Genomic DNA, 18228 nt, shown 5'->3' with positions numbered 1-18228 from the left:
GAATTTTTCTTTGTAAAGGTCTGGCATAGAATTTAGTTGTTAAAGTTTTCATGAGGCTGACGAGTATCCAATTAAATTTAATAACGTAAAGAAAGGTGATGGTACCCTGCACAGGAAAAGGACAAGCATGCTGAAGGTTACACTGTCAATAATCTGTTAAGAAAGAAGCTTCACAGAAAGAGCGGCAGGTAGCGGGCGTTAGGTGAGCTAGCTTTAACACGCTGCACGCTCACATAACGGTCACAACGCACTAATGATAACACCCTGTGCTGGTGTGAAAGGAAGTATGCCCCCTAGAAAAGCCATGTTTTAATCAAAATCCCATTTCACAAAGGTAGAATAATCTCTATTCAATTCTGTATGTTTGAAACTGTAATCAGATCATCTCTCAGGATGACCATTTGGGTGGGTCTTGATTGGTTTACTGGAACCCTGTAAAAAAGGAAACCTTTTGGAGAAAGGGAGATTCAGAGGGAGTGGAGAATGTTGCAGCATCATGAAGAAGAGTCCACCAGCCAGCTACCTTTGGAGATGAAGAAGGAAAATGCCTCCCGGGGAGCTTCATGAAACAGAAAGTCAGGAGAGAAAGCTAGCAGATGACGCTGTGTTCACCATGTGCCCTCCCAGATGAGAGAGAAACCCTGACTATGTTCGCCACAAGCCTTCTCACTTGAGAGAAAGAAAGACCCTGAACTTCATGGGCCTTCTTGAACCAAGGTATCATACTTTCCCTGGATGCCTTAGATTGGACATTTCTATAGACTTGCTTTAACTGGGACATTTTCTCAGCCTTAGAACTATACACTAGCAACTTATTAAATTCCCCTTTTTAAAAGCCATTCCCTATTTCTGGTATATTGCATTCTGGCAATTAGCAAACTAGAACACACCCATACTTGCTTAGTGCAAACTTTAAAAAGTTACATTCATATTATATTATATTTATACTTCTAACATGTCAGTGAGAGACGTTTGTTGATTTGACTCCCTATTTTTTGCTCTTTATCTCTGTGCATCTTGGCGCGAGTATAAAAATGGCAGGTGGCTGCAGCTGTCATCATGGGCTCACCTGCCCTGCATAACAGAAGAGTTCCTCCACATTCCCCCCAGGCCTTTTATGGTATTGGCCAGACATATTACTCTTACTATCCAGAAAACAATATCAGAATCACTGGAGTCTGTAGTAAATATCCAAAATGCTTTTTTCCCTTCACCTGAAAAAAAAAAACACACACACACCTACTCATTTGATTTATTGTCAGGTAAATCAAATGAAATCTCTAGGTATCCCTTGGATCAAACATGTTATAAAAAGTCTATCATGTTGGAGTACTACTATTTTTGTTGCTCTCACCATAAAATATTAACAACCATGCTCTGATGTTTAACCTACAATCTTATAATGATCTCATTAGTGGGCGGCTGAATTTTTGTGATGTTTATAAACACTGCTTATAAAACTAAAGTTAAAGCTCCCTTGGAATCAAACTATAAAAAAGAGATTATATACCAACTTAGCAGTTTATAACAAGCCCTGATAGAAGTTCAGATTTCCTCTCTTCTTCTGCTTTCATAATGAAAGGAAGATACTATTAATGAAGCATTGAGTTATGTGGTAAGTCAAATAAAATAGAACAAAAAGGAAGTCAGAAGTGTGTGTAAAGGGCATCATTTTTTTTTTTTCCAAAGCAGTGATTTATGCTAGACGTATTTGGACTTGAGAACTCAGCTCACCTCTATCTCAGAGCTATGACAAGAGGGCAATAAAATTAAAGTATTTAAAAGAAAAACAAAAAAACAGACATTGGTTCCTGGACCACGCACCTCCTATTCCGTGCCCCCCCCCCCCCCCCAAAGAAAACCATTCCTGAGTCTCCCTTGGCTTAGTAGAAGAAGGCATGAACAACTTTCTTACTTCTAGGACACTGTTCAAAATACCACCTTTTCAGATTGAGAAAACCTTCTTGACCAAAAGGGGGAAGGATGAAATGAGACAAAATAAAGTGTCAATGGCTGAGAGATTCCAAAGAGAGTAGAGAGGTTATCCTGGAGGTTATTCTTATATGCATTAAATAGATATCACCTTGTTAGTCAAGAAGATATAGTGGAGAGGCTGGAGGGAACTGCCTGAAAATGTAGAGCTGTGTTCCAGTAGCCATGTTTCTTGAGGATGACTGAATAATGATATAGCTTTCACAATGTGACTGTGTGATTGTGAAAACCTTGTGTCTGATGCTCCTTTTATCTACCTTGTCAACAGACAAGTAAAACATATGGAATAAAGATGAATAACGGGGGGAGCAAATGTCAAAATAAATTTAGAGTGAAATGCTGGTGATGGGGGAGGGGGAGGGGTGGGGGGTATGGTATGTATAAATTTTTTTCTGTTTTCTTTTTATTTCTTTTTCTGAATAGATGCAAATGTTCCAAGAAATGACCATGATGATGAATATGCAACTATGTGATGATAGTGTGAATTACTGATTCTATATGTAGAACGGAATGATCAAAAGTTACGAATGTTTGCGTTTGTTTGGTGTTTTTAAAAAAATTAAAAATTAATAAAAAAAAAAGAACAACAAAAAACACCACCTTTTCAGTAAGTTCTACCACGAGCTCCCTATTTTAAGTCCATTACGTCCATGTCCCCAACTCCTGAATCCCTTTATTCTCCCCTACTTTCATTTTCTTCTAGAGCATTTATCACCTAACAACTACACAACTGATTTTACTATTCACAGGAATGTTTTCTGTCTCCTCCAGCAGAAGCTCACCTCCACGAGGGCAGGACCATTTGTGCTCAGCAGTAAACCCTGTGGGTATAGAACAGGGCCTGCCACAGAGCCAGATTCCCGTGAAAATCAGCTGAACGAATAAAAGAACCTAATTGTAATTTCTAAGAACCTAACTGTAATTTATGCCCAGAAATTAAACCTGGGTATAAACATATATGTTAGAGCAATGCCACAAAAAACCACCTATGAGTCTTTATAGATCATATTTACCTTTTTGATACCAGGAGTAGAGCTTTAAATCCATCACACACTCATAAATTCAACTATGGCGATGGTTTTACAGTTGTCTATATAAAATCCTCAGGGGCAGACTCCCATCCCTTCAAGCCTTCAATCAAAGTTCAGCGAAAGCTACTATAATACTAATAAACACACCAACATTTACATGTATTTTTTCCCCTACAGACCACGCACCGGGGAAGTGAATACATGTCGTTTGGGGTGCTAGCTTTCCTCTCTGCTGTATGTGGGCGCCTCTTTCTTGTTGTGCCATAGTTTTATGGAAAAATGATGACTGTGTTATGAATGTCTATTTATTCCAAGTAGTATATAAGATTCAGCACAAAGGAGAGCAGAATAGTGCTTAATGCTCAAGCTAGAAATGTGAAATATAGACAGATTTATGATTAGTTTCCTTTTATGCCTGACAACCAGACAGAACAAGTCTCAAATTGTCTGACATTCACAAGATGAATACTTGCTCTTCTATTGGCTTAAGCTCTGAAAAGTATTTTAGTAGCTTTTTAAACAGCCATTGCTTTCACCTCGCTCTATCCCTCACTCCTACACAAACCGTTTGGCTTTATTTTTTCACTTTTTTTAAAGTGAGGCTCTACTAAAGCTAAAGCTTACAATGTAGAAAAATATCCTAAATGCCCAATACTCTGTTTTAACACAGTTTTAGGAAAACACTTGTAAATATAGGAGAGAACTGAACATACACTGTTGCTGCAATGTTTTATAGGTAAAATGTGGCTCTGAGATAATATAAAATGAAGAGAAAATTAAATACACTGATGAAAGCTCGAAGTCCTCTGCTGCCACATTTTTGCCATGTTAATAATTTGGTCTTTTTTTATTTCTTGAAAGTTAAAGCTAAGAATAAAAATCATGTAGTATATTTACCTAACAGTTTCAAGGCAAATATCATCATCCCTTATGGTTTTGAAAATATTGGGTAAAGACAAAGGAAGTTGGAGAAGGAAAATGATGCTTATACTCTTTTCACCTTTAGTAAAATACTTCCCATACACATCATGGGAGCCAAGGAAATATTTGCCCAGCATATAACTTTTTTTTAACAATTATAAAAAGTGAACAGTCAATTCAGGAAGAATCCAAAACCTCTAAAATCTGAGTCTATTGTTTGATTACCTCTTCTACATGATAAACTACTAAATAATCTAATTTGACCTAAAGGAGATTTAAACACTGGGGCTTGAAATCAGCAGCTGCCTAGCTGCCTAGTCAGAGTTGAACATAACATGCTTACCTTATGAGTATTTTTAGTTAATATTATTAAGAATTAATTTCTATTAAAATCTTATCAGGTACCAGGAATTGTTATGTCTCTGCAAATGTTACTCCATGTAACCACCCAACCAAACCTAGAAAGCAGATGCTCTTACTGTACCCATTTTTTTGGATGAAGATGCTGAAGCCCAAAGAGAAGGGACGTGGGTAGGTGCCTCAGGGCTGCTGCGGGATGGAACAGGCCTGGCAGGCAGAGAGCCCTTCTGGGTCCAGAGGCCCGGTTTTGTTGGTTTGTTTGATCGTCTACATTATCCTGCTTTACAGGATATAAATGCATGGGATTTCTACAGGTGATAAACGCCCAAGTTCTGATATTTCATATGAGCCATATATAAAAGCAGAAAGGTTTTCTGGGCAATGGCTACACAGGAGAAAGCAACTATCAGCAAGCACTTGTGAAGGGTGTTTACATCAAGAATCCAGACTGCTGGATCCCACTGTGGGAAGTAATGCTGCCCCAAGCCCACAGTGGGGTGGTGAATCACCTGCTAATGTTCAGTCACTGACACCAGGTGGCTGAATTTCCCAAGCCCCCACCCAAACAGGCACTCTTGATTTTGCAGGTTTACAAACCACTTTAGTAGGAACATTCCAAAGAAGGTTCTGTTAACTTAGCGTTTCTACATGATTTTCTCTACTTTTTTATACAAAGACACAGCTATTTGCTATAACCTTTCTTCATCTTCTTTTTCTCTGCATGGGCAGGCACTGGGAATTGAACCTGGGTCTTCCCATACAGGCGAGAATTCTGCCTGCTGAGCCACTGCCGCACTGCCCATGATAACATTTCATATATTTTATAACGTAACTTAGCAAAACGAACAATATTAATATTCTCCACTGTCTGTTCTGCTATAATGCAATAGTTATGGACTTAAGAAATATTGCACTATTAAAAACTGCATTAGACCAGCAATTGCTCAAATTAGGTAAATAAAAGGTCTGGGGCTAAAGAGTTTCAAATAACGTTATTTCTGCTATAGGAATTTCAGAACAAAGCATTAATATAATAAATCAGTTGATCAAAACAGACAACCCAAATCTAAAGTATTACTGAGCGAATCCTGAACTGAAGATCAGGCTAAATCAGAAGTTTTTAAACCATTACTATGATATATGTATGACAAAGCACAAAGTGAAATACAATGTGAAGAAAGGCAGAAAATTAAAATAAATTGCAGCCAATTCACAACCACCAACAATAGAATATAACAGCAACTGAACAGTCAAACAATCAAACAAAGCCACAGGGCTTCCCCGATGCACACCTCTTGAGGGCCATGTTATATTTGCATTACGGCCTTAGCAGTAAGTGAAAAGCAAAGCCGGTTCCCTGGTCAACCTGGACCAGCAGCACCAGCTTCGACTGGGAACACTTTAGAAATGGAGAATCTCTGACCCACACCAGGCGTATTACCAAGAGCCCCACCCCAGATGACTGGAACACATGTTGGCCTTTGAGAAGCACCAGTAGAAGAGCTGGAGATCAGAAGGGAAGCGTATGGCTTCTGCCTCTCTACGGTCTCTGAGACAGCTTCTGCCTCGGGCTATCCAAAAACCATGGAAAGGCAACCTCTGAAATCTGAAGACAGAATTGATGTAAGATGAGGCACAGCTCAAGCACAGATCAAGAACCTTTTCTTGGTGACTAAGCAAATTATCCCAAATGGGCTGGCCCAAAATTTGGGGAGATCAGATGGAAAGACCTGAAAAATCAGCCTAGGGTAATAGGATACTTCAGGAATTAGTGGGTGAAATTTAAGGAGGGGGAAGTGAAACAGCAGTGGTGCATGATAAGGGAACAAGCTCCGGCAGTGTATGGAATGAATGTGTGGGGAAGCCAGAGGGGAGCTGTGTTAGTTAGATTCAGTTGTCAATTTGGCCAGGTGAGCATACCTAGTCTTGTTGCTGTGGACATAAGCCAATGGTATGTGAACCTCATCTGTTGCTAATTACATCTGCAGTCAGCTAGGAGGCATGTCTGCTGCAATGAGTGATGTTTGACTTAATTGGCTGGTGCTTAAATGAGAGAGCGCAATGTTGCACAGCCTAGCAGCTCAGCATTCCTCATCTCGCACCAGCAGCTCAGCCCAGGCCTTTGGAGCTACAGAAAGAAGTCACCCTAGGGAAAGTTGTTGGAACCCAGGGGCCTGGAGAGAAGACCAGCAGAGACCATCTTGTGCCTTCCACGTAAGAAAGAACCTCAGTGGAAAGTTAGCTGCCTTTCCTCTGAAGAACCAACAAAATAAATCCCCTTTTATTAAAAGGCAGTCCATCTCTGGTGTGTTGTATTCCAGCAGTCGGCAAACTAGAACAGGAGCCCAGCAAGTTTCTCGACCTGACCCGAGGAGCTCTAAAAATGTAGATACCCAACTGAAGGCAGTGAAAGTAGGCAGGATTTATATGAAAATAGATGCTGAGGTCCAGAGACCCAGCACTAAACCTTCACAAAATGAGGAGCTGTTAGGAAAATAGATGGATATGGGTCTGAAGGAGAAAAGGAAAGTAAGATCTTTAGATCCAGCAAGCATGTTAGTATCACCTTGATCTTACAGATGGGAAGCCACACTCAACAGTGAGACAGGAAGGAGGGCTCTGGTCTTAAACTGCCTGGGTCTGAATCAGCTCCACAACTCAGGAGCTGTGGAGTCTGGGGCAAGTTACTTCTCCTCTCTGTGCTTCAGTTTCTTTATCTGTAAAATGGGGATAACAAAGTATTCCAACACAGTTATGGTGAGTGAGGTAGTTAGATTCAGTTGTCAACTTGGCCAGGTGAATGTGCCTAGTTCTATTGCTGCGGACATGAGCCAATGGTACGTGAACCTCATCTGTTACTCATTACATCTGCAGTCAGCTAAGAGGCATGCCTGCTGCAAAGAATGATGTTTGAGTTACTTGGCTGGTGCTTAAATGCGAGAGCTCAATGTAGCCCAGCCCAAGCAGCTCAGCAAACCTCATCTCGGCACCCGCAGCTCAGCTTAGGCTTTTGGAGATGCAGAAAGAAATCACCCCGGGGAAAGTTGTTGGAACCCAGATGCCTGGAGAGAAGACCAGCAGAGACCATCCTGTGCCTTCTCACCTAAGAAAGAACCTCAATGGAAAGTTAGTTGTCTTTCCTCTGAAGAACTAACAAAATAAATCCCCTTTTATTAAAAGCCAATCCGTCTCTCTTATGTTGCATTCCGGCAGCTACCAAACTAAAACGGTGAGGAACGAATGAAATCACATATTCACAGCTACTAGCACAATGTGTGGCTCCCAATAAAATTCAGCGATTTTTATTACAGATGGTAGAGAAAGGGCAGGACCAATTTGAGAAACAAATTGAAATGTGAGAACTCAGTTGGGGGGGGGAACTCAGTTGGAATTGTTTGAAAGGAGGTGGGAGTGGCAAAAGGTAATAAAACTTTATAGTTAGATCTTAGTAATACAGAAACCTAAATAGTTGAAAAGAATATTTCAGTTGTCATTGATGTAATATAATTAATTATTTACTTGAGACCTTAAGGAGTAAAAGAGGAAACGCTAGTAGGGGGAAAGTACATGCAAAGGAAATATCAATCTTCACTACATCCTTTATGTGGCATTAACATCTAGCATCTCTAGTTTAGGAATGTCTTGATGGTTACACACCTGTGGGAGATAAAGCAACAACCCCAGGACTCTGAAAAGTAAGGGAAAGCAGGCAGACTGTAGAAGGGAGTCAAATTTGGAGAGTCAAATCCCAAGGGGATGAAATTTCCCATTTTATATTTTCTCTTTTCTTGGTCCCTCCCAGAAGATAAGCCCCTGTCTCAAAGCTGTCCAGTGGAGCAGTGGCCTGAGTGGCTAACACTACAAAAGTTTTGGGATCGGCCCTAAGCTATACAAGACTGAGAAGAACTCTAAGCAGCATGACAGAGACTTTGAGAAATGAACAAAAATGTAAGCCACTGCACAAGTCTCTGACCAATTCAAATGTCACATGCATGGAACAGATCCAAAGCAGCATAGCAAAGACTGAAAACTGAACAGAGGTAAGATACATTCAGACTGAACATAACTAGGCTGACAGTCTACTAAAAAAATTTAACATTTTCCAGCAGAATATAATGGGCCCAGACCCTATAAAACATAATGTTCAAAATGTCCAGGGTACAACCTGAAACAATTCACCACACACACAACTAGTAAAGGTAACCAGTTTTTAAGGAAAAACACAATCAGTAGATGCCAATCAATATGAACTAAGATTCCATCTTAGTTTGAAATTAGAAAAAGAATAAAAAGATGACCTTGGATATTGGAATATTCAGAAAGTATATAGCTGCTATTTTAACTAAGCTCCATGAGGTAAAGGTAAGTACACTTGAAATGACTAGAAGAATAGTCTTCAGCAGTAAAGCAGAAATTACGAAAAGAATCTATAATTTCAGAAGTGAAAAATACAGTATCTGAAAGCGAAGGTGGGCTCAATAGCAAAACAGAGATGATAAAGGAGTCAATGATCCTGAAGACCACAAGCAATGATCAAATTTGAAAAACAAAGAGAAAAGAAAATGGAAAAAAATAATCAGTCACTCACCTCAGGGACTTGTGAGTCAGTATGAAAATATCCAACATGTGGATTTTTCAGTGGGGAAGGAAACAAGGGTTAAAAAAAAAATCTGAAAAAATAATGGCCAGAAATTTCCAAAATTTGGTGAAAGAAAAACAACAAACAAAAAACAACAAAAGGGGATAAGTAGAAAATAATAAAATAGTAAACTCAAATCCAACAATGTCAACAATTATATTAAATACAAATGGTCTAAACACAAGAATTAGAAGACAGAAATTATCAGATAAATAATAAAAGCAAGACCCAGTAGCTCCATGGCAGAGTTCTCGCCTGCCATGCCTGAGACCAGGGTTCGATTCCCGGGGCCTGTCCAGGCAAAAAAAAAACAAAAACATCAAGACCCAATACTTCACTGTCTATACAAAAAAAAATTTAAAAACACATATATTTGATAAAGTAAAATAATGGAAAAAGATCTACCATGAAAATAAAAATAACAGAAATCTTGAATAGTTATATTAAGATCACACCAACTAGACTTTATAACAAGGATCATTACAAGAAATAAATAAGGACATTTCATAATAATAAAAGGATCAATTCAACAAAAAAAAACATAATCCAAATGTGTGTCAAACATTAGAGCTTCCAGATAAATTAAGTAAAAGCTGAAGATGTGAAAAGGAAAATAAACAAATTAAAAATTACAGTTGGAGACTTTAAAACTCCTCTCCCAATAAGTAACGGACAAGCAGACAGAGAACTGGGACCAACACAGTAGACTTAGATAACATCATCAGTCAGCTCAACTAAGCATGAAATAGTCCAGCCCACGATAGAATATACATTCCTTTTAAGTGTAAGTGGAACATTCAAGAAAATAGACCATATTTTGAGCCGTAAAATACTTTTTTGAAACTTAAACAATGTAACTCTAAACGCACAGATCAAAAAAGAAGTTTACAAAGGAAATTAGAAAATATTTTGATTTGAATGTTATCTTATGAAAACATAATAAATCAAAATGTATAGGATCGAGGTAAAGTAGTGCTTAGAGGGAAGTTTATACCATTAAAATGCTTATTTTTAAGAAAAGTTCTCAAATCAAAGATCTAAGATTTAGTTTGAAACTAGAAAAAGTAATTTTAACCCAAAGTGAGGAGAAAAGGGGAAATAATAAAGATTAAGAGCAGAAATGGATGAAATAGAAAAATAGGAGGAAAAAAATCTAAGAAAACATAAGCTGCTGCTTTAAAAGATGGATAACACTGAAAAAGAGCACAGACAGGCATACTCTAAGGTGGCCAGCACTATCTTCATCTCATTTCCCTCCCACCCCCCTCCAAATCTGAGCAAGTCCCAACAGCCTATGACAAAGGGGTTGGGATGTCCTTTTCCTAATAGTGTAAGGATTGTGCCTTCCTTCTTGCAAACAGACACTCTGAGTTACCTTCGCAGTTCATGGGCTTTGAGGTAACAACCCACCGTGGTGGAGAGCCCCACACGGCAGGGCAGTGAGCCAGCTAGGAGCTACTGGTTCAACAGTCTTCAAGGAACTGAATTCTGCCAACAACAAGGCTAGACAGAAGTGTACTCAGCCAGCCCAGCATTCAGATGAGACCCCCAGCTCTGCCCAAGACCTGGCTGCAGCCCTGTGCGACCCTGAGGCAGAGCACTCAGCTAAGCCATGCCCAAACTCCAACCTGCAGAAACCAGGAGCAATGCATGTATATTGTTTTAAACAAGAGGTAACTAAAATCAGAGCAAAGATGCAACCTACTAATATCATGAATAAAAGTGGGGACATCACTGCAGACAGTTAAAGGACAATAGGGAAATGTGAGCAATTTTATGCTTATAAAATTGGCTATGTAAGTGAAATGGACACAAAGGCACAAACTGCCAAAGGTAACTCAAGAAGATAACCTGAATAGCGTTGTGTGCACACTAAGGGAATGGAATTTGTAGTTAAAACTTTTCAAGAAAAATTCCTTCAAGTCCAGATGTGGTTTCACTGGGTAATTCTACCAAAAAGGAGAGAATACTAATTCTACACACTCTCTCACAGAAAATTAAGGATAAAGAACCACATCTCAAACCATTTTGTGAGGAAAGCATTACCCTGATACGAAAGGCTCACGAAGCCATAATAAGAGAAACAGACTACTACTACTATCCCTATAATCGTAGATGCAAAAATCCTCAAAAAAATCTTAGGAAATTATATTCGGCCCTATAAAAGGACTACACAACATGACATGGTAGGGTTCGTCTTGAGAATGAAAGGTATATTCAACATTCAAACGTCAATCAGTGTAATTCATCATTTGAACAGACTGAAGAAGAAAAATTATATAATCATCTAAGTAAATGCAAAAAAAAAAAACATTCGAGAAAATTCAACATCAATTCATGATAGAAACTGTCAGTAAAATATGAACAGAAGAGAATTTCCTTAACCTGATAAAGTGCACCTACACGAAAGCAACAAAAACAAAAAATATACAGTTGACATCATACTTAGTGGAGAAAGACTGAATACGTTCTCCCTAAAACTGAGAACAAAGCTAACATGTCTGTTCTCACCACTCTCATTCACCATTAAACTCCAGATCCTAGCAAGTAAAATAAGACAAAAATAGGGAATAACATGCCTACAGATTGGAAAGAAAAAGTAAAATTGCCTCTATTCAGAGAATACATAATTGTCTATGGAGAAAATGTCAAGGAATCTACAAAAACTTACAAGCAAAATAAGTGAGTCTAGCAAGGTTGCATGATAAAAGATCACATATAAGATCAAATAGATTCTCTGTGCAAACAATGAACAATTAGAAATTGAATTTTAAAGCAGCATCATTTATAACTGTACAAGAACACATCAATAAATCTAACAAAATACATATGGATCTATATAACGAAAATTGTTAATAACTGATAAGAAAAATCAGAGATGTCCTCATAAATGGAATGGAGAAATATACTATGATTATGGATGCGATGAAATAGTGTTGTAAAAGTATCAATTATCCTTCATCTGATATACTGTGCTTCAATACATTTCAAATCAAAATCCCATTAGGTTTTTTTTTCCTTAGAAATCAACAAAGTGTTTTTTAAATTTAGGCGCAAATGCAAAGAAATTACAAAAGAATTTTGAAAAAGAAAAACAAAGTTGAAAGATTCATACTACCTGATTTTGAGACTTATAAAAGCTACAGTATTCAAGACACTGTTGTACTGTCAACATGATAGACACACAGGCCATGCATGAAACAACTGGGTTAAGAAATAGGAAGTGAGTGAAGTTCTCTCCATTTCTCTCCCAACAGAGGAGTTATTATGGACTGGGACAATTACAAGACACCACAGACTATCTGTGTACCATATGAAAGGTTATCCGCGTGAGCACTGTTCTTTTCAGGACCTCTTCTCACATCAAAGTTGCAGAAAAAACAAGTGAGCCCAAAGCCTGACCAAAATAAGCAGGCACCAGTTGGTTTCTTCTCTCTACTCTTCTTTTGTAGGTTTGCAGACACTTATTTTTTGTTTTTCATCTTGTCATGAAGTAGAGGGGGTTTGGACTCAGGGGAAGTGAGGATTCCCTCTGCTCTATCCCACATTAATGGAGACCTGCTTGGGAGTTTTGTACCCGGAACAAAGCATTAACAGATTTAGTTTCCTTTGGCTCCAACCTTCTTGTTCATCTCCCTCTCAAGGGCTGTAGGGAGGGGTGATGAACGCCTGCATTTAACAGTCTGCCACAGTTACCTCTAACGGGCCAACTCCCAGCCCCTCTTCTCCGGAAGAGTCTAGGGATTGGCTCATTCTTTCCTACAACCACCAACCATCTTTAATTGTGTCATCTATCTTTCCTTCCCCACCCCTGAGGGGAGGAATTTTATTGTTAGCACAGATTGGAAAGGAAGAAAAGACAAAGTTGATATTTTTTCTTCTTTCAACGAAATCTCCTAGGGAAAACCAAAACTTATTCAGTTGTAATAGCAGTTCCCTGCCTACAGACAAAGTCATCTAGATTTAAGAGGTCAAATGAGAACAAGCTCTCTCTGCCCTTTCACCATAACACGTCTCTCTCCTTGGGACAGGAACAGACCTTCCGTGCTAGGGAGATGGAAGAGAAGCTGAGAGCTCCGAGCTGGTGAGGGAGGAGGCCTAGTATGGAGGTGGGCAGGAGAGGGGGATGAGCTCGCAATGAGGACAAAAGGGTTTACCTGCGACCACCTGGCCGTGTGTACTGGGGGACGCTTGTACTCTGGGGGACGCTTGTACTCTGGGGGATGCTTGTACTCTGGGGGATGCTTGTGCTCTCATTTGCCCGAAATCCACAAGGACAGGAAGCTAGGGTACTGCAAACTCTACAGCAAACATAACAATCCTATGGAGAATATTCTTCCGCGCGTGGACTGGGTGGATTCAGTATATGGATTAGAAGTGGACATCTTTACTAAAGGAAATTTTGATATATGTGAATCTTTATTTCTAGATAATGCAAAAAATTTTAATACCTGATAATACTAATGATCACTTTCATCGACACTAGTTGTGAGAAATGCCATTTCCTGCCAGCGACCCAACATCTGTCTGAACTAAGAAAACGTGCTGTCACGTCTCCAAGGGTTCCATCGCAACAGATAGGGTGATTCTTCAGCTTTTCCACCTTTTCTGATCTCTGTAACTGTCAACTTCAGTTTATAAAGGAACAATGAACAAAATAGGCCATGCTCCTTTACTCTAAAATATTTCCAAAATCACTGCTTTTGATCCTGGGGCTTAAACACCCGTCACCAAATTTTTTAAAGAAATGTAATGAGGTAGGTTGGAATAACTGTCAGAGATTGTGTCTGTGAATTTTGGACCAGACAGATGGTAGCAGGTGAACAGAGGGCAAAACACTCAAGGTGAGTGGTAATACCCACATATACTTATTAACAAATCTAAAGCCATTTCATTAACTGGCTCTCCAGCTGTAAAAAGGACAATATCTTAGAACTCTGTTATAAGGAGCTGTTTCGCTGACAATCTAAATACCATAAGAAAGCTCATACCATGCCTATTGCTTCAAAATCCTGATAGGGTTAATCTATTGCAGCGGTGTTTGCTATCTCCTCTCCTTCAGAAGTCCCCCGAAAATGCCAGTATCATTCTCCAAAGACTGCTAAAAACTCTCCCAAAGGTCAGAGTACAAAAAAACTAAAGACTTCATTTTAGAGACCAAAAAATGTTCGCAATAAAGGGATTTGTCAGCTAGAAATCGTCAAGTATTCTATGCTTTGAGGTTAAATTCCCACTCTTTCACTTCTTTTCCTCCAAAATTATAGGCAAACACAGACACTTACCAACCAAAACAACAAGCCTGTATTTCTCATTGGTTTGTCGCCGATAAGGTGTCACTTCTTCATATGTGGGTACATCGGCGGTATCATATTGATCACTCTTCTTGCATTCATACATGGACTTATTTGTTTTTTTATCTTTTCTACTAAGACGGAAACTTCTTCTAAAACCAGCTGTGAATATAAAAGATTAGTTTTAGTGGTAAGAACCAAAAAAAACAAAAAAAAACCCCACCATAAAACAAAATTTTTAAAACCTCAAACTTGGTAGCAGTTTATTTACCATGATAGTGTTAAAAGTGCACTATTTAAAAAAAATAGATACAGGTAATTTTATGAAAACAGTTCTTTATAAGAATCATCCAACATTTATGTATAGAGTTCATAATAATACAAATTTTATTTGGTTCTAAATCATAAAGAGCTCTTTTCAGAAATCAGTGGATAAAAATAAAGCAAAATAAGTAAACCAGAGATGGTAAAGATAATTTATCATGGAGTGAGTGCAACTGATAAGAAAAAGTTAAACACATTACGATAAGACATTTTAAATATAAATCACAGAATCTCACATTCATGAATACTGGAATATTTAATACCATCTTCTGAACACAACCTAATGATACACCTGTGATACAGAAGCATCTATTGGATTTTCTAATTTATACTAAATTGGGGGCAGCAGAGTGTAAAACATAGATGTGTGTGGATCAGGCTGAGAGACCCATGTCACCGACAGACAGCGAGCCACTTAGCTTCACGGAGCTCCAGAGGAGAGAGGAAATGACCGAGTCTCAAATCTTTTTTTCCCCTCTGGAAAGTCTATACTTTCGTGATTTGAAGCCTACTGAAATCTGGATATAAGTTTCATAGTCTCAATTGTGAGTTCTTATCAATAGGTCATAAGATTTCTTACTAAAATAATTCTGAATGTACTTAAATGTCATGTCTGCGTAAAGAGTCCTATTCAGTCCATGGCTTTCATTTAACAGGCAGGCTTAAAAACTGCAGGCCAAAGTGCCTTTTCTCAGTCAACTACCACTTCATTCTGTTTGTCCTGCATGCTGCTGCATTATTCTGGTTTATTTCCTTTTTAGAATAGTGATGTTTATTATCATGCATGTCATTCAAAAATTTAGGAAGGTGTGCCATCAATTCTCTACCATAGCCAATTTTTATACTCTCTCAAAGTTCAGACTTTAAAGGGATAAGGGTGGGGGGAGACAGCCTAATTATTAAAAAAATATAATATATATATTTATATATATATGGCATATAGGCCCCAAAATACAAAATAAAATGCAAATACATTTTTAAATGTAGAAAAATACAATCTCCTTTTAAAAAATAGAATACTGATCAAATTTGATAAGCACAACACTTTTTTAAATAGAAGTATCTTGGAACAAAATGCAAAAATGCAATAACTGATCTACGTGAATTTTAAATAATATAAGGGAAAAGAGTAATTATTACCGCGGGATTTAAGAAAGTAATAGGATTTAAAATAAAAGCAATACTATCTAATAATTGAGTACTTAAAATGGAGGTAAATAACTGGACTTGTGGACTCATGGTTTAATAAAATCATTCGACATATTAAGAATGGAGTGGTAAAAGTCCATCTGATGATGGCCCACTACATATCATTCTGAGTTTGAGGAGATGCGCAGATTTTCTAACAGAAGTTATTTGCAAAGGATTTGAAACAAGGAAGATCATCTCTCCAAAGCTCTCTCAACAAAGGCAAAAGCTGAAGAGGAAAAAAAGCCAACAGGACAAGAAATGAAACACATTGGTTATTTTACCAAAAGAGATGAGATTTGAGGGAAGCAAAATGGGAAATGGGCCACCTGGTTCTAGGATGAGAAAAAGGTAGGTGAATTTTGAAATCACTCTGTAGACAAGTCGTAAGATAAGTTGTACATTATTCTTTGTTCCTCTTGTTTTTAGGATATTGAGAAAGATTCATGTGAACCCCGAGAAAAAAAGGATCCCTCTGTGTCAGAATCCTTGCAATAAACCCCAGAAGTAGCAGAGACTTACAAGTCCTGCAGACAAGCCTCATCCTAACTTGCAGAATTTAGGTGTCCCTTACCTGCTGCACCCCATCTGTTGCCAAAGGGGACTGGTGGCCCAGACCAGAACCCAGTACAAGATGGTTTCTGGTTTAGCCCATAAATTGCACATTCACTTGTCTCACTGTTCTGTGCTGGTATGTCATAGTGTTCTAACTGGAGGTTCCCATGCTCCCTGCCCATGGGAGGCAAGTGAAGAATAAGCAGGTAGAACTACAGATTCCTTTGCACTTATTCCTTGTAAGGAAGGAGGGTTCTCCTGAAGTCACTTCAAAATGTTAGCCCAGGAATGGATTGGACTTAGGACATGAATGCTTTGTCCAAAGCCAATAAAGTCCAAAAGTGAAAAATGTCTGAGCAGTAAATCACAGCTAAATCTCGTATTTAGCATGTACCTGATTAAGCCTTGACAATTAATTGACATTTTCACTTTCAGCATCAACAACAAAGAGAAACCAGGGACAAGAAAGAAGGCAACAGATTTCTAAAGCCAGGTTCCCCAGGCATCAATCAGGAGCTGTGGTCCCCAAGTCGGTTAAAGGATGGTGGCTGCACGGTGATTAATGTCCACTAAACTGAAGTAACTGAAAGCTCCACCAACAAAAACCCTGTTATTGCTGATACACGTTCACGTGAATTTCAGTAAAGGAAGAACGGCACATTTGGTAACTTCCCCATCAAAAATTAAAATCAGACACACCCAAAGGGACACAACACTGCACGTGGGGACCCAGAACCGATGGCCGTCCCCACCCCCGCCCCGCACCTGCAAACCCATTGGCGGGGGAGCGAGCGGCACCTGTACAGGTCCTGGAGCTCACATGCTCCCCCCACCCCATGTCCCCACTTTACAAAACAAATGCAAAGCACCTGCCAGGCCGCCCTGCCTCTCCTGGTGCAGCAGGGGCGCAAAGAGTGGAGTCAGCGCTGGGTTAGCCTCTAGGTTTTGCCACTCACTCGGCTGCGGTGCGACCCTGCGAAGTTATCTGAAACTTCTCTGTGGCTCCTTTTAGCATATAACAGCACCTACCTCGCAGGGTGGTGAGGGATTTAACCGTTCCGTAAAGCTGTCGGCCCACAGCCGGCACACGGTGAACGTGGGATACACGGTAGCTCTACCAGAGCCTCTGATTGTGTCGCCGATTAAATGCGAGCCCTGAGGGCGGGAAGGGTGCCTTCGAGCCCCCATTCCCAGGGCAGAGGCCAGCAAACTAGGTAAGATTAAGCTTATTTTTAAATGTTTAATCAGTTAATGTTAATAGAGGCAAAATATTAAAATGAAAGCCTGATGTAAATGCTATACAATAGAAATGTCTACAGTAGCTTATTAAAGTAGTAAGGCATTTTAAAGAAACACAACAGAAAGCTTTAGTTTGTACTAACTCTCCTTACTTTTTTTAGAGCCTAAGATCTATGTTTTTTCTGTTACTAAATTTATATTTAAATGACATCCTTCCTTTTATTTACATGGTGAGGCTTCCCTTTACTTTCCTGCTCCATATATACATATACATGCATCATATATACATGTTTATATCCATACAACAAATATAATTTACATATATACATACACATATATGCCAATACACGCAGAGTTAGAAAAAAGAAAAAATGTCCCAACTCGGATCAACGAATGAAACAGCAAGAACAAAGGACATGACAAAAAGTATGACGTCCAGGGAACTGATAGGTGATTCTTCCCCAGGGGTGATATAAAAAGCAGCTCCTTTCCTGGACTCCATCCTCCAGGGGCTGTCAGAGGTGACGCTGCATCTACAGCTTCCAGCAGTACAGAGATGCGATTTCCAAACTGCAGTAAAATGAGGAGCGGCGCATTGGGACCCCTCGGTCAAGTCTAAACTTACCCGGAACGTAAACTCTATATCAAGGAAAGGGGGTTCGTATTCCTTGCCATGAAATCTTACTTG

General features: G+C 39.1%; 2 protein-coding genes across 6 annotated transcripts in view; one reads left to right on the top strand and one right to left on the bottom strand.

The window, feature by feature from the left end:
• The window catches only part of ANKRD26 (ankyrin repeat domain containing 26), a 1272391-nt gene that overhangs the window by 880449 nt on the left and 373714 nt on the right, over nucleotides 1–18228 (top strand). The gene's annotated exons all lie outside the window — the stretch shown is intronic.
• Nucleotides 1–18228, bottom strand: part of MPP7 (MAGUK p55 scaffold protein 7) — a 240271-nt gene that overhangs the window by 30234 nt on the left and 191809 nt on the right. For all 5 annotated transcript variants that reach the window (XM_077152940.1, XM_077152969.1, XM_077152947.1 and 2 more), the window contains one exon: nucleotides 14226–14396. In XM_077152940.1, the coding sequence (XP_077009055.1) occupies nucleotides 14226–14396 (171 nt within the window). The remainder of the gene's footprint in view (nucleotides 1–14225; nucleotides 14397–18228) is intronic.

The sequence above is a fragment of the Tamandua tetradactyla genome, chromosome 1, assembly GCF_023851605.1.
Source record: "Tamandua tetradactyla isolate mTamTet1 chromosome 1, mTamTet1.pri, whole genome shotgun sequence".
In the NCBI taxonomy this organism is placed as follows: domain Eukaryota; kingdom Metazoa; phylum Chordata; class Mammalia; order Pilosa; family Myrmecophagidae; genus Tamandua; species Tamandua tetradactyla.
Note: the sequence above shows the minus strand (reverse complement) of the source record. Positions and strands in the feature narration are given on the sequence as shown.